Genomic DNA, 16,492 nt, shown 5'->3' on the forward strand with positions numbered 1-16,492 from the left:
TGTTTTCCTGTACACTGGAACACACTCTCTCACAAAATAATGACTTGATCTATATGTAATTTTGGTCTAGATTTTGTAAACAAGATATACTTTCTGTATCTCTGAAATGTGATACTGAGCCATAAAAATTGCTTTTTGCTGTTTTTTCCCGTCATCAGTCCCAAAGAGTTACTGTGGAAGTTGAGTATCAGTCAAGAGTTGTTTAATAGCTTTCAGAAAGCTCTGTTGTCTTCCCTAACAAGGCCTTGAAGTTAATGTATCAAGAATGGTTTACAGTTTAGTCTGATGTTTTCATTCAGATAATTTGGTAGAGATTGGTGTTAATGGTTTGATCTATAACATTTTAAGTGTTAGCATTGGCAGTTACAATGATGATTGGGTGTGGAGGTGTTCCAGAATGCTGAAGAGGGTTGCTTGCAGCAACCAGTTCTTTGTCACAGAATAGCACTCCTTTTCCAGAACTCTGCATACTCTCTGTTGGCTTTGTGATATGGTAAATGTAGGTTTATTGGTGAAATGACATACTGAAACCAAATGAGTTATTGCTGCTGTATCTGTGAAAAATGCTTTCCTTGCATTTTGGGAACTCCTTTGAGAGATTTGCTTACTGCATAGATACAAACATTTCTCAAAGATAGATTTCCTGCAACATGTGTGTATAGCCTTTGCTGCTGAACCTATTTGGCTAATGTTGATTTTAATTAAGATTTTCTTTTTCTTTCTTGCTATGTAGGTCAAGTCATTTTTTGAGTCAAAATCAGACGAGAGTTCTCAACTGCATTGTGTAAAAGAGGCAATTGACACAATTCAGCTCAATATCCAGTGGATGGAGAGAAACTTGGCAAAGCTACAAGACTTGCTGTAGTGCATATAATACTGTGCTGTGACAGCCATTTAGGAGCTCTGTGAGCAGTTATTGTGTTTCATTTGCAAAAGCCAGGGTGAAACCAGGCATCACTGCAACATTGCACTACTAAGGAATCTAGATAGCTCAGGGCATGTCTCAGATAAATTTTTATTTTCCTTGAAGCATTTTGAGCAATATGTAAGTATTTACCCTGAAACTGTTTTCATCTATAGACCAAGCATCTGCACAAATTATTAAATATAATTTTATATGTGAAACTTAGGCCCGTTCCTTTGGAGTTAAGTTTCTTGGCAGAGGGTTGATATTGAGAGTCAGGTAAGAAAGAGTTACCGTGAACTGTTACTTCTTTGCAGACTGCTCATTGAGCAGTAGATTTTCTCTTAATGCAAAACTGTTTGTGGTTTCCACATTTGTAGATACAGAAGCTGTTGTGAAACAGAATTATATTTCAGATATGTAAGTGGTAGTGAATGTTATAAAGTTCAAGAGGTGAAATAAATACAATTACAATTTAATTCAAGTTTGGATTTTTTATTTTCATGGTGGTCTTTAGGAATTACACATTTAAAAAAACCTTATGCTAATAGTATACAATTTGATATATAAAAGTGGTTGGATGGTAATATGGAAAAGAAGAAACATAGCAAAACCAAGCATTTTAGAGATAGGATTTCAGAAACAGTCGTGTGACTTTGGAACTTGTACTCTTGAATTTATCAGATAGTTTTGAGAATCTCATCATTAATTGTCGAACTTCAACTGATTTTGCGGTATTGGTCTCTGACCAGCTGCACAAATTTGTATTTTTTTCAGGTTAGCTCATCTGTTAGACTGATACTGATTTGTGCCCTTTTGACTACTGACTTTCAATTTCACCACTTCTTGCAGAGCTTTGCAGTTGATAGATTAGTCAGTCACTTCATTTTTCTAAGCTTCTGGTCTTTCATTGCCTGATAACTTGCAAATCACAGTGTAATTTGTTATCATTGTTCTCTCTTCATGGCACTAGTTTTAGGAAAGCTTCTAATTTAGATTTTAATGATTTGTTTTTCTACTATTGTAAAAAATCTTGTGAGACAAATCCTCAAAATCTTTTGAAGAACAGGAGCTAAAACCCTCATGTGCAGCACTACAAAGATGCAATACCTGCAGTGAAATCTGTGTCTTTCAGAAGTGGTGAAAAAAGCCATTTTGGAATTACTCTATATATATATATACACAATACATGCAAGAGTAAACATACTTTTTAATCTTTTCATTTCACTACCAGTGTATCTTATGTGGATTCATGCAAGCAGATTTAGAACTGTTAAATTATGGAATGAGAATTGCAATTAAGTATATTCTTGGAGTTTTTATACTGTCATGTACTATTACTTTGATTCCTCTTATATTTTAAATCTTTCAAATTCTACAGAAATATTATTTCCATCTTTGAATATTTGTGTATATATGTGTGTGTGTATGTATATATACATATATAAATATGCCATCTTTTTCTTCCTAGTCACTTCTTAAATTAAATTAGAAGTCAGTTGTAAACTTCCATTTTTCTATCTCTGCTGTCCCCTCACATGTGTTTTATTTCATTCCTGGCCAGTATTGAGTCTTAAAAAATTTAAAATCAAAACTGTGGAAGAGGATCCCATCTTCCTCCTGATTTCTGCTCTGGAGTTTTGAAAATTGTCACTATTCTATTAAAACACTTTAGTGACAACTGTGAAGCAATAACATGGAGCTGAGTTTTAGACAGGAAAGTGTACCAAGAAAATCTGGAAAGTTGGGGAGGTTTTTTTCATTTTACCATTTGTTGCATATGCATACTTTTGTTATGTCTGTTGCAGAGGTTTTAAAATTGTTTTTGTTTTAAGGAGTCTCCAGCCCTATTAATAAGTTGTACTGAACTCAATTCCTCCTTCCATGAGAAATGCTTAAATATAATTCTCCTTTTTTGAGTGTATTGGGAATTGATGAAGACTGAAATGTCTTAAGACCCAGCGCAAGGCAGACTGCCTTTGCTGGCAGAGCTCATGTTGGACATGAACTTAGGGCAGGGTGAGGGTCAGGAAAAGGATGAGGTGTCAGTGCAAGACAGAGAGCACCCCTCCAGTGTTAGGAGGGCTGTGAAAAAGCCTCCAAGGGAAGGTGAGGACTGCCACTCCACCCTGAGAGCAAGAGAGAGTTGGATGTCCTGTTAGCTGGATTCTGGTTAGAGCTAGTGTGAGTATGGCTAGTTAAGTTTAGCCATAGGTGCAGGACAAAAACTTGAACTGTTCAAGCTAACCCAGGTAATGTAGGATTATGGAATTCGTAGTATAACTTAGTAGTACTTAGCAAGTGAGACTACCATATGTAGGACACCAAGTATTAGGGGCTGTACAAAATGCAGACTAATAGGCTGAGGTGTAGTAAGAAAATGTTTCTTTAGATGCCTTAGGAATTGACTTAATGAGCTGACAATGCTAGAGGGATGACTACAGAATTTAAAGATAACAGCAGGACTTCTGAAAAAGGATGCGTCATTGGGGCAGGGTTGATTTTGGAGGGAAGGGCCATGTGACAAACCAAGAGGTTTGTCATGCAGCAAACATGCAGCCAGAGAGATGTGGCTCCTACGTTACCTTCAGTGTCTGATGCTATTGGCACAATTGTCCAGCAGCATCCTTTCATGGGTGGTGCAGCTCCTCAGCTCAGAGGCTGTGTAAGAGTGGCCATGCAGGGCTTGATCCTGCACTTGATACTGTCTTTTCCCTCTCCTCAGCTCCAGATCTCCAACTCCATTGCTAAACTTCTGTGGTGGCAAGAGGAGAAGGCTGCTCACATCAGCACCTGCAGCTGCAGAAAGTGTTCAGAGAGCAGAAGGTAGAGCCAGAGGGTACTGCCGGTGTGGGCACCTCTCTCCCATCACAGCAGCAGCAGGGATTTACCCTGCCATTTCTTTCCACTCAGCACCGTCAGCCTCTCTGCTACAGTTTTCATCCAGCTCAGAGAACAAGTAATGAGGGATGTGCTGCTCATCCTAGTTGGTCCTGAGGATGAACTGTACCCACTGGAATGGGGTGTCTGGGGATAGAAGACAAAGGTCCATCCTGGTACTGTGGCTATTGTGCTCACAATCAAAATGGGCATCAGATGCGCACCAGTTCAGCCATTATTATTGGGCTAGGCCCTTACCCCTAGGTCTGTGCAGGCTTGCCTAGAGCCGTGGAGGAGAAACATCTATTTCATCTTGGCGTAAGGATAGACTGCTTTCTTCCCTGACACTTCCATTTTTAAAGGCAGGATCCCTCTAAGGAAGCTGTATTTAGCTAATTTACACACTTTACACTGCCCTAAATTAGAAAAAAAAAGTCTGGAAAAAGGTCATGTTGCTGAACAATGCCACTTTCTCCAACAAGAATAACTAGCCTGCAGAAGACCTCACTAGTGCCTCACATAGATTAGTGAAGGATGTGGATTGTTGCAGTAGTAGTCCTGCTCTGTGGGAGCAAAGGCATCCTCTTTCTGAAGCTTCCAGCTATGGGGTTCATTATGCCAGTGGTTGTGCCTGACCAGTGGTATCTGCATGTCCTTGCACAGGATTCAGAGGTCTGCAAAAAAGTAGCATTTGCTCTTGATATTGGGGAGCAGCTGGTGCAGAAATCAGTTAAATCTGTGCATCCATCCAAGGATGAAATACCAACTTCTCTTGATTTCATTTTCACTGTATCCCTTAATGGTGCAGTCCTGTCCTTTTTCAAAGTCCAGTTTGCTCCAGCTTTTGAACAAGTGCTGGCAGCAAGTGTTCCTGAAATTACAAAATCTCTTTTCAAATTTCAGCTTTGGCTGAACAACTCACATTTGTTCATGACTCATTAAAAAAAAAAAAAAAACAAAAAAAAAAAACAAACCTTGGGTTTTGTTTAAATCTGCATGGCACAAGGTGACGAGATCAAATCAGCCCCATGATAATGAACTCAAGAATAAAAAAAGAAAATCATAGACCACAAAAATCACATAAAATCACAAAATGAAAAATGAAAAATCACATAAATCACAAAATGTCTGCAGCCATCACATCATTCTTCTGACCTTTCCAAGTTAGGAGCAGCCTCTGTGAGAAATCCAGCTATGAATTATCCAGCCCTGTTGGTGAAGGCTCACACCAGAGCTTCTGGGGAGGCTTTCCCCCTTGGTTTAAAAGCTGTAATATTTTTTAAAGCCTGTGGAAATAGCTATGTTTATTCTTGCAGTATCACGTGCTGTTAACAATGTACAGCAGGTGTAGGGACTTCATGCAATGGACAAACCCACAATAGTGGTGGAACTTCTGCCAGGATGTCAGCAGACACCCCCTTCCGACTTCTCATACTGAGTATTGACAGCATTGCTCATCATTCCCCAGTTAGCTGCTGCCTCTTCCATCTGTATAGCAGTGGGAAGGTGCAAGCTGGGGCTGGGTGTGTACAGCTCTCTTATGCCCTCCCAGGTATCATCCACTCCCACATCCATGCAAGTCCATAACCATCACACCTCGGCATGGCTTCTCCTCCAGGCACAGTTCTAAAAACTCAGGCTTGTAGTTTTTCCCATACCCACATGAAACACCCTATAGTATCACCTATTTTGTATGCAGTGGGAATATGAAAGTATTTATTACAGAGGGAGAGGCTGAGAGACCAAAAAGAACTTTCCTGCCCTCTTCCTAAGGGGGAAAAAAAAGGAGGAGTGGGGGGGAGGGAGAATTTCCAAACTGGGGGAAATATCAAAACAAATCAAAAACCTGTAGTGTTGACCACAGCAACTTTCAGAGTGCAAAGGTGGCACCTTCAGGTCTCCTTAGATCACACTTGGCCATGGGACGCGGCCATCAGCAACAAAGGCCCTTAAAAACCTGCAAGGGTGAAACTTGTGAAATTGTGCCACACGAGGTTCAGGCTTCCCTTGGTGCAAACACTCTTTCCAGGGAAAACCTTTATCCTCTTTCTTATTCTCCTTTTGTCTTTTTTTGTCTTTTTTTTCTCCTTTTTTTTCCCTTCTCTTTTTTCTCTCTTTTCTCTTTTTCTCCTTTTTTCTCTTTCCCTCTCTTTTTTCCTCTTTTTCTCCTTTTTTCTCTTTTCCTCTCTTTTTTTCCCTCTTTTTCTTCTTTTCCTTTTGCAAAAGCCAAAGGCCTAGAGCTCATGCCCACTACCTGAAATACCACTGCTGGCACAGCATGAAGAGCATTTCTGCCTTAAAAGCCAAAGAACTACAGCAACAAACTGAGGTAAATATTTTTGTTTCTCTTTTCCCCTGTAACCAGGGCAGGGAAAGGGGATTACCAGATTTACTGAGTTCAAAGAAACAAAACCCCAGCCTCATCTCACACTCAAGTCAAACTGCAGCCCAAAGGTGGGCAGCCTGGAGCCTAAGGCAGGCTAGGGAGGGATTGATTGGCTGCAGTTCAGGCTGCAGTGGACCACAGCCCTCTCCTTCTGGGGCAGTGCCTGCTGTTTCAAAGGCAGCCTCACTGCCAAAAGCGCACTCTGTCCTGCCCACACTCCTCCTCCACATGTGCTCAGTGGCTGATGGTGACTTAGTTGCTACAGAAATAAAGTGGCCTATTTTCACAGATAGCTATGTGCGCAGTCCCACTCATTCTCCTGTGGGAGCCAAGGCCTCCCTGAGCTGGGATTTGTAAAATGCAGCTGGGGGCAGGCAAGTCAGGCCCAAAGGAAAAGGGTCCCTCCAAAGGGCTGGAACTGCCCACGCAGAGAGGATGGCAAGTGCAGTGTAATAAGGGAACGCAGGTCCTTGGGGCTTCCAGGTCTTGGGGACAGCAGCTGGAAATGCAGTGTCTTAGGCTGCTGACATCTGATCCTTCTGTGTGTGTGCTGTACAGCACACCAGGAAACTTGAAACTGGACTCTGGATATCTGGGCAGGAACCTTCCATCACCTTGGTCCTCCCTGAACTTCATCAAAGGAAAGCTAAGAAAACTGGAATTTGGTAATTGAAGAGAGGAACTTGATGGTAGTAACTGAAATGGCAGTCCAATGCACAGCCTCTGCTGTACCTCTCGAAATAGGGGTAAGCTGTTCAGCAGTCCAATGGAAACAACTAAACAAGCTCAACTGTAAAGGGGTTCTGGCTTATTGAAGGAAAATGACTTTTAATTAGAATTCTTCATAGTTACTTTCTAAACAACACCAAAAGAGCTTAGGCCTTGAGACTTTTTTTTTTCTTGAGGCCCCCGAGTTATATTTGTTTAGTTGATTTTTCTGTCGCAAGCAAAGCAAATGAAACAATTTCACAAACTGATTTTAAAAATCAGAATGTGTGTTTGCTTTTAATTGTTGCTGCAAATTCTGTAGGATTTTTGGATGCCAAGTAAAATCTTGTATCATTGTCACAGTACTGGCACAGGTTGCCTGCCCAGAGAAGCTGTGGATGCCCCGTTCCTGTTACCCTTTGAGGCCAGCTTGGATGGGACTCTGAGCAACCTAGTGTAGTGGAAAGCATCCATGTGCATGGCTGTGGTTTGAAACTAGTCGATCCTTAAGGTACTTTCCAATCCAGACCCTTCTGTGGTTCTATGGCTCTACGTTGCCCTTCCCCCCTGCCTCCAGAGGCCAGCACCATGCCCAGAACATAGAACCAGTCCGTCTGTGACATCAGCTCCAGGGTCAAGGGCACTGCGGCACTGCCAATTCTGTGGGCAGTACGTTGGCAGCTGCACTGGAGGTGACAAGCCCTCTCTCCTTGCAGCTGACTTGTGTCTCTGACCACAATGATTTTGCTGTCCATCCTCCTCCTGCTGGCTCTGTGCGGGCCTGCACATGGCACCTGTGGGTAAGTAGCCTCAGGCTTGACCTGAGGGGACCCAGACAAAGGCTTAGGGGGTTCCCTGAGGATGCCCACTTCCTACCTGTGGCTATGCCAGTTTCCAAAACCCTGGGCACAAGCCTCAGTTTATCACCAGCACCCAGGCTGCTGGCACCACTTGTCCACAGGGCTCAGGCAGAAATGGGCCAACATATGCATGCCCCAGGCAGTTCCCTGGCCCTGCTGGCTTTGCAACCAAAGCCTTGTGGAAACCTTCTCACAGGACAGTAATGACTTTCTGCTTACAGACAGACCTGTGGGCTCCGGCCCATGGGTACTACCATCAGCTCAACACGTGTTGTGGGTGGCACAGATGTCATGCCAGGGACTGGGGCCTGGGCAGGAATTGCCAGTGTCCGTTGCTACTGGAACCCACCGGTATCTGTGCATGTCTGTGGAGGCACCCTCGTCAGCCCACAGTGGCTCCTCACAGCTGCCCACTGCTTTATCAACATCACCAAGTAAGGAGGATGAGGGTATGGGGATATCCCTACATATTCCCATCCCATTTCCTTGCAGTGTGCCTAGTGCCAGGAGGCCAGGGCCCAGGCCCAACTGCAGGGCCCAGCTAAGAGACTGCTCAGGCAGAAGAGTGGGCTCATGCCACTGCTCCCTAGCAGCCTCCAGCTTAACATATCTTGAGTCTACTTTTGCCCTCTGTAGTCCTGTTTTCCTCTCTGCCTCAGGAAGCGGAAGGCAGGGAAGTGCTGGGCTGTCACAGCACATGATACTACTCCCCCTCTCCCCTTCTCCATTTGCCTTCCAGTCCCCTCAGCGAGTGGGCCATTGTGCTTGGGGCCACCTCACTGGCCCAGTCAGGCCCTGATGTGGAAGTGCGCCGGATTAAGCGGCTGGTCTTCCACGAAAAATATCGTCCTAATCTTGAGCATCACGACGTTGCCATGGTGGAATTGGACCAGCCAGTCCAGTGCAGGTCCTCCATTCAGCTCGCCTGCCTGCCTGGTCCTTCGGTGAAAGTGTCAGAGCTGAAAAACTGCTACGTTGCTGGCTGGGGTGACAGAATTGTAAAAGGTGAGTTCCTATAAAGGACCTGTGCCCTGAGGGCAAGGCTGGCACACCAGGGAGGGATGGCTGGGGCTTCCTGACAGCAGAGGCCAAAATGAGAGTTGGGCTGTGGGACATATGCCCCTGGAGGGATGGGCCTGACCTGCTGCCCAACGCCAGACAGCAGTGACACATCACTGCAACAGCTCTCTAGAGGCAGAGCCAAGCCCTAGGGAAGGATTTCAACACACAGGCCAGGAGAATGGGCAAGGAGCTGCTGAGAACTCATTCCTTTCTCTGTTCACAGCATCAGGTAAAGATATCCTGCAGCAGGCCAAGGTCCAAGTTGTGGATAACCAGCTCTGCAACAGTAGCGAGTGGCTGCAAGGCTACATCCATGACTTCAACGTGTGTGCTGGGCAGGGCGGTGTTGGCACCTGCCAGGTAGGAGCATGCTATGAGTCCCCCAGCAGTGTGGGTAGCCCCATCACACCACCAAGCACAGCCCAGTGCCTGCTTTGCCTGGCCAGTTGCTCTCCCAGCCGCAGCTCTGCACCACTGCTGGAGCTTCCGCCCCCTTTCCCACCCATGGGTCCTTGCTCAGTGAGGTCCAGATGCCAACCCTGAAATATCCAAGCACAGGCGAGACAGAGAGCCCCACTTTACAGGCCCCCATCCTACTTCCAAGGGTGTCAAGGTTCTGCAGGTCCCAGCACTTGAGTAGAGCCTTGCTCTGCCAGGAATCCAGTTCTGGCAGGGGCTGGGAGAGTAAAGGAGCCAGCTCTAACTGCTTACAGGGGCACCTAAAAGCACCTTAATCCTCTCTGCTTTTCTTCAGGGTGACAGTGGGGGACCTCTTGTCTGCCAAGATAAGAATGCTGGCTTCTTCTGGCAAATTGGTGTGACCAGCTGGGGAGTAGGCTGTGCCAGACCTAAACGGCCTGCAGTCTCCAGTTCCACTCAGTACTACTACAACTGGATCTGGAGCAAGATGGGAAGGAAGCCAGCACCAGCAACTACTCCAGCACCAGCACCAACCTTAACGGCAGCCCCCGCAGTGACAATAACTCCGAGACCAATACAACCCTGTCCGTTTCCACGTGAAAAGCTGCTGCAATTCTTTAATCTGCTGAAGGATATCTTGCGGTACCTAAAGGGAAAACTGTTCTGAACTGCAGAATGGACCACCTGCAGTTCAGGCTATAGTGACCCTTTCCTTCAGAGTTATATTCATTTGAATTTCATTAAACTGAATTAAATTTTAAATTGTAAGAAAAAAAAAAAAAAGAGAGAGAGACCTGTATTTTCTGCTCTGAGAATACTCTCCATCCAAATTTTATAAAATCCTACTGGCTTGACCACTGCCCAAGCAGCCCTTAACTCAGGGAACCCTTCATCCTCATCTAGGAAGAATTTGGCTTCACACTCCCTTACCTGTACAGATCAATGCCTTCCCTACAGATATTAATATATCTACAGTGGAAAAGTAGCATCTGGTGCCTTAAGTCTGCAACAAAAATAAGTGCCTTTGTCTACCTGGACTTCAGCAAAGCCTTTGACACCATCTCCCGCAGCATTTTCCTGGAAAAGCTGGCAGCCCACAACTTGGACAGGAGCACTCGTTGCTGGGTTCAGAACTGGCTGGATGGTCAGGCCCAGAGAATGGAGGTGAATGGTGCTGCATCCAGATGGGGGCTGATCACTAGTGGAGCCCCCCAGGGATCAGTTCTGGGGCCAGTCCTGCTGAATACCTTCATTAATAGTCTGGATGAGGGGATTGAGTCCCCCATTAGCAAATTTGAAATGACACCAAATTGGCTGCAAGTATTGATCTCTTAGAGGGTAGGAGGGCTCTGCAGAGGGACCTGCATAGGCTGGATAGATGGCCCAAGTCCAACAATATGAGGTTTAATAAGTCCAAGTCCCAGGTCCTAGACTTGAGTCACAACAACCCCCTGCAGCACCTCAGGCTGGGGCAGAGTGGCTGGACAGTGCCCAGGCAGAAAGGGACCTGGGGGTGCTGGTCAACAGGTGATTGAACATGAGCCAGCAGTGTGCCAGGGGGCAAGAAGGCCAATGGCATCCTGGCCTGGATCAGGAATAGTGTGTCCAGCAGGCCCAGGGAGGTTATCCTTCCCCTGGTGAGCACTGGTGAGGCCACACCTTGAGTCCTGTGTCGTTCTGGGCCCCTCAGTTTAGGAAGGACATTGAGACGCTCATACATGTCCATAGGAGGGCAACAAGGCTGGTGAATGGTCTGGGACACAGGTGCTGTGAGGAGCAGCTGAGGGAACTGGGGTTGTTTAGACTGGCTCAGGGGTGGCCTTATCAACCTCTGTAACTCCCTGAAAGGCGGGTACAGCCACGTGGGGGCCAGCTGGGCTTCTCCCAGCAACCAGCAACAGAAGAGGACAAAGCCTTAAGCTGTACCAGGGAGGTTTAGGCTGGACATTAGGAAAAATTCTTCAGAGAAAAGGTGATTTTGGGCATTGGAATAGGCTTTCCAGGGAGATGGTAGAGTCACTGTCCCTGGAGGTGTTTAAGGAAAGACTGGACATGGCTGTTAGTGCTGTGGTCTGGTTGACAAGGTGGTGTTTGGTCACAGGTTGGACTCAATGATCTCAGAGTTTTTTTTCAACCGAAATAATTCTGTGATTCTGTGATTGGTGTTTAAGGCAACTGTGCTCTTTAAATCTCTTACAATATTTTATACAGCTCTGGTCATCAAGGGTGTACAGGTTCTCAGAACCCCTGAGAGCTGTCAGCAGGGAGCAAAACCTGTATCTAGACTTCACTAGAGACCACCTGCACAGGTGATACTTGACCAGCATACCCAGCTGATGTGCACAGTGCCTGATACTGGATTTTTGTCCACGGTGTTTACTTTGTAAGAGAACCACCCCCTTTAAAAACTGCATTCAATTAATGACATTTTCTGATTCAAGAGTGAACTTGAAACAAAAAAAGACAGAAAAAAGGAAAAATGCAGCCTCCAGCCTCGAGATTTAATTAAAAATCCAGGACCTCAAAGATATTGAACCACTTAATTCCCAATATCTGTTTATCACAGACAGGTGATAAACACCTACAAGTTTTCAGCTGCCAGAGATCATCATGAGAGCTGCCGGCTGAGCTCTGGATGGGAGCCCAAGGCAAGAGGCCATGAACTGCCAACCCTTGGCACAGGAAGGGGCACAGGGACCTGTGGCATCAGCCTGGGGACTGGACACTGAGACACAGCAGGAGCTGAGACCCCCAGACTTTGGTGCTGCTAGGGTATGAAAGCCCAGGGGTTCCTTTGTTCAGGGCCCCTTCTCAGAGGCACCAGCTGGAGCTGTTGTTATTTAGTTACTGCACCACGATTAAGCTATTTGAAGGACTTGGATGTCTGAGACTCTGCTATGGGAAACCTGGGGTTGAGTTGGTAAGGAATCCTGGTCCAAATGTGAGTGTGAGGGGTGTAGCTGTGAAGGGGCTTCAGTCCCAGCTTAGGTGGTGCAAATGTGACTGCCAGAGTGGCTCCTGCATGGTCAGACCGGGAAGCTTCCTTAACAGCAGGATTCAGGGCTGGATGCAGGTGAGACCAGGCTGTGAAAGGCCCTCTTGGTCTTTGCAGCCAGCTGGATAGCAGCTTTATGGGGAGAGCAGCAGGGAGCATGGCATGGCCTGGCTAGAAGGTGCCTGGGCCTTATTACTGCCAGCCGGGGGTTCACGTACAAATCACGAAAAGGACGGGACTGCTGAGGAATGCATCTCACGCTGTTTATTTTCCAGCATCAGTCTCATTACATGGTTATGGCAATGGGAAGATGCCAGCAGCTCACATCCCAGGCAGCAAACCAACAACTTTGTAAGTTGTTTGACCAATCACACAAAACAAAAGCATATTGACAGTAGTTCCATCCAACCACTATAAGCACATGTCCCTTTGGTTAAAACAATGCTTGCTTATTTCAAATACAATACCTGCTTGTAAGCCTTAAGATACAATGCACAGACCTTCATTATTAAGCTTAGAACTTCCTAATATCCCTCTAGATATACTTTTCTGTAGCTTAGGGAGTTATTCTAGACAAGCATTAATACACAGATCATTGTTCTATTTGTCCTTATTTTTCTACTTCTTATATAATTTTTCTGCTGACCAATCTCATGGCTACTGCTTAGCTCTAATTGCATTTCTGCTGTCTCTGAAGCCTGCCTTTTGCAGCTTTCCCCAAACCCTCTGATTTTAAGGATTCCCACCATTTCCCCTCTTGGTTCAACTAAAAAGAAACCTTCATAACCATGTCATTTATTAACTACCTTGTGTTTCGTAGCTTTACTATAATTATTTTCTTAAAGCATCTTTTTTGATCACATTAAGCATTGCTATATTACAACACAGCAATTTTAATGCTGTGAAAGTCCAGTCAGTTCAAAGGGCAAAAGTCATGTCTGATAACAATTACGATTCATTGTTCAAAAGAGTCTTGCCTGTTCCAATGTCTTAATTCAAAACCTTCCTCCATGTTCTATACTTTCATCCATCATCTCTGTAAGATTTCAAGAACTCTCTGTGAATCCATTTCCTACTTCTCTCTCTCGTATGATAAAAACTTCTTTGATAGTTTTGTCCGTCATTTGTCGCACATACCGAAGTAAGCACGGTATCACTACTAGTATCACCACTAAAACACCCAACACCTATAGACCTATTTTATAAAGTTCCCTTAGCCAAGGTGCAAAGCTCCATTCTTGGAACAAATAACCAGGACCCACCATCTTCTTTAATTTGAGCTGTCAAATCTTTCAGCTTTTGTATGCTTTTGTGGATGGATTCAGAATGATCAGACAGGTTCATATAACACAATCCTTCAAATTCCTCACAACCATGTCCATGTGCCAGTAAAAGAGAATCAATTGCTGCTCTATTTTGAAGGGTAGCAGGTCTAACACTGTTAACATCAGTCAGCATATCACTGATTGCAGTGGATGTAGCATTAGTTTGTTTACTCAGCCAACATCTAACCTGATCTAATTGCTTCAATGCCATTGTTGAAGCCAGCTGGGGTAAAAACAAACCTGCTGAAACCTTTTTCGCAGCATTCCAAGGTATGAAATCACTTACAATTCTCATCATAATGATGAGCAGATCTCATTCCCCTATGTTTCTTCTTAATGACTGCTTTAGCAGTAGGTGCTATCACAGTGAGCATTCCAATGCTACATGGGCCGCCTTCAAGGCAGGGTGGAATGCCCTGCCAAGCCTTATCTCCACAAATGAACCAATATTCTTTTGGTAATTGTTGTGGATATTGGTCAGCCTCAGAAAGCACACCCCAACTGTTTGAATAATTACACCAAAAAATTAAATTTCTATATGCAAAATAATGGGGAGTAACATTGTGCTTTAGAGCATTACCTTCTCACCAATCATTAGCTGTAAACATAAGGCAAAAATCCATTGTTAAAGAACCAAGGATTTCTAATTCTTGGGGTTCAGATAATGCTTTGGGAAGTTCTTTGGCCCAAATGTCCCAATTCGATACAGGATTGCTCCCATTGTCAATTTCACCAGGCTTACTATTAAATTGCTTTTTGATCAAAGGCAAATCCTTTACTGGCACATCAACTAGACAGGTTAAGAAAGGCTTTTCTGGTTCTGAATTAGACAAACATATGGTATCTGGGCCTGCTGCCTTGGCTAAGGTCACCCAAACATTTGGTTTTGGTTGTTCCACAGACAAATCTGCACTACAAGAAGCAATTAAAATCAACAAACACTAGCGTATCATTCAATTTCACTCCATCCTTTTTGTGAGATAATTTTGGCAAAAGATCCTCTCATATATATCAATTTGAAAATTCCACCGATGAACAAGGAATGTCAGGCATGACCCATGATCCCTCTCTTCGGCTCACGTCTGCGTACTTCTACAGTCTTGAACTCGTCAACACATTCTGGGGTGCGATATGGTTTGATGGTTTTGGTTGGGACCCACTTAATTTCTGCACCTGGAGAGACAGAAGCATACCCTTTGCCCCAAGTGATTAATCAAAAAGGACCTTCAATTTGTCATATCTCAGGGTTCCCAATTAAAACAGGGGGATTTCTTTCAGTTTCGCCTGTGTGTTATTTGAAAAATGCCTAAAAATTTTGTTGCAGATTGGGTTCTGCAACAGAGCTGTTTAAGACATTAAAACATACAAAACTTTGTTCAATCTCATCTGTGGTGTGACCTCTACTCCCCCTTCCCTGTAGGGAAGAAAAACCCATTCTATTATCAACAAAGGATCTCTCTCAGAAGGGTCCCATTTTAAAATGAGACCATAAAGTTGCATTTTTTCTCCCAAAATTGCAAAAAAGAAAGGCTTTTCTGGAATACAGCGATGAGCTTGTCATCTTTGGAGAGTTTCCATGACCTTGTGAACGGCTGCACGAACTTCAGGTGTTTGATTTCTAGGAGAACTGATATCACAGCTTCCTCTCAATAAATTAAAAAGTGGATCCAGTTCATTGTTGATAATTCCCAAAACAGGTCTGACCCAATTGGTTTCTCCTTGAAGCTGTTGTAAATCAGTCAGGTTGCTGACACTGGTCCAGAGCTGTATCTTCTGTGGTGTAATTGTTTTTTCAGTCATCTTCCATTCCAGATACTTCCAGGGTGGAACTTCTTGAATTTTGGTTATAGAAATTTCAAGTCCAGCATTTTGGATTTCAGTAACAACACTAGCATGAGTTTGCTCCATCTCTGGCTGCGTTGGAGCTGCAATGAGCACATCACCCATGTAGTGTAGAATCATGGATCTTCGATGCTTCTGTTGAAGCAACAAATTTTTTTGAGATAAAACCTGTGCAACAAAATATTGGCAAATTATAGGCAAATTCTCATTCTTTGAGGCAGTGATTTCCACTGGCATCTCGGCATGGGTTCTCTTCGACTGATGGCAGGAACTGAAAAGGCAAATCTTGGAGCATCATTGGGATGAAGTGTCCAGATACTTCCAGGGTGGAACTTCTTGAATTTTGGTTATAGAAATTTCAAGTCCAGCATTTTGGATTTCAGTAACAACACTAGCATGAGTTTGCTCCATCTCTGGCTGCGTTGGAGCTGCAATGAGCACATCACCCATGTAGTGTAGAATCATGGATCTTCGATGCTTCTGTTGAAGCAACAAATTTTTTTGAGATAAAACCTGTGCAACAAAATATTGGCAAATTATAGGCAAATTCTCATTCTTTGAGGCAGTGATTTCCACTGGCATCTCGGCATGGGTTCTCTTCGACTGATGGCAGGAACTGAAAAGGCAAATCTTGGAGCATCATTGGGATGAAGTGGGATGTGGAAAAAACAGTCCTTTAAATCAATGACAACAAGAGGCCAGTGTTTTGGGATCACTGATAAAGAAGGAAGTCCAGGCTGAAGACATCCCATGTCCTCACTCACTTCACTGACGCTCCTTAGGTCATGAAGCTACCTCCAGGAGTCTGATGTCTTCTTATGGATGATGAATACTGGTGAATTCCAGGGACAGTTTGTGGGCGTGATGTGACCTTACTGTAATGGCTCCTTTACCAATCTTTTAAGGATATTTAATTTTTTCTCTGTTAAAGGCCATTGATCAATCCATGTAAGATGATCAGTTTTCCAGTTCAGCTTTAAAGTGGCAGGTTTCGACGTGGTTTCCATCACAGGCCGACTTCCAGTTTTGTTCCCCACTGGGACAGGATGTCTTGCCCAGATGGTGAGAGGCTCCTGAACAACTAAAGGATGCACTGTTGCTGTCTTTCCT

General features: G+C 44.4%; 2 protein-coding genes across 5 annotated transcripts in view; both read left to right on the forward strand.

Annotated features, from left to right (window-relative positions):
• The window catches only part of LOC121355019 (leucyl and cystinyl aminopeptidase), a 52,110-nt gene extending 50,727 nt beyond the window's left edge, over positions 1–1,383 (forward strand). For both annotated transcript variants that reach the window (XM_041470159.1, XM_041470160.1), the window contains one exon: positions 734–1,383. In XM_041470159.1, the coding sequence (XP_041326093.1) occupies positions 734–865 (132 nt within the window). In that variant the 3' untranslated portion in view covers positions 866–1,383. The remainder of the gene's footprint in view (positions 1–733) is intronic.
• Positions 1,384–3,351: 1,968 nt separating this feature from the next.
• On the forward strand, positions 3,352–9,921 carry LOC121355021 (acrosin-like). Of its 3 annotated transcripts, none has more exons than XM_041470165.1 (8): positions 3,352–3,730; positions 6,011–6,113; positions 6,729–7,389; positions 7,595–7,678; positions 7,960–8,172; positions 8,478–8,743; positions 9,024–9,160; positions 9,555–9,921. In XM_041470165.1, exons 4-8 carry the CDS (start codon positions 7,617–7,619, stop codon positions 9,885–9,887), a joined length of 1,011 nt encoding a protein of 336 aa, XP_041326099.1. In that variant the 5' UTR covers positions 3,352–3,730; positions 6,011–6,113; positions 6,729–7,389; positions 7,595–7,616; the 3' UTR covers positions 9,888–9,921. The 3 variants fall into 3 exon arrangements, with proteins under 3 accessions (XP_041326099.1, XP_041326100.1, XP_041326101.1); XM_041470166.1 differs by having other exon boundaries at positions 6,729–6,916; positions 7,242–7,678; XM_041470167.1 differs by lacking the exon at positions 7,960–8,172.
• The last annotated feature ends 6,571 nt before the right edge of the window (positions 9,922–16,492 follow it).

The sequence above is a fragment of the Pyrgilauda ruficollis genome, unplaced genomic scaffold, assembly GCF_017590135.1.
Source record: "Pyrgilauda ruficollis isolate IOZ18807 unplaced genomic scaffold, ASM1759013v1 scaffold240, whole genome shotgun sequence".
Lineage (NCBI taxonomy): Eukaryota > Metazoa > Chordata > Aves > Passeriformes > Passeridae > Pyrgilauda > Pyrgilauda ruficollis.

Bases quoted from the DNA above. Each gene is read 5' to 3' on its own strand.
- LOC121355021 (XM_041470165.1), top strand. From the start codon at position 7,617: ATGATTTTGCTGTCCATCCTCCTCCTGCTGGCTCTGTGCGGGCCTGCA. The intron at 8,744-9,023 runs GTGAGTTCCTAT...CTCTGTTCACAG, and splicing joins GGGTGACAGAATTGTAAAAG to CATCAGGTAAAGATATCCTG. The intron at 9,161-9,554 runs GTAGGAGCATGC...GCTTTTCTTCAG, and splicing joins GCGGTGTTGGCACCTGCCAG to GGTGACAGTGGGGGACCTCT.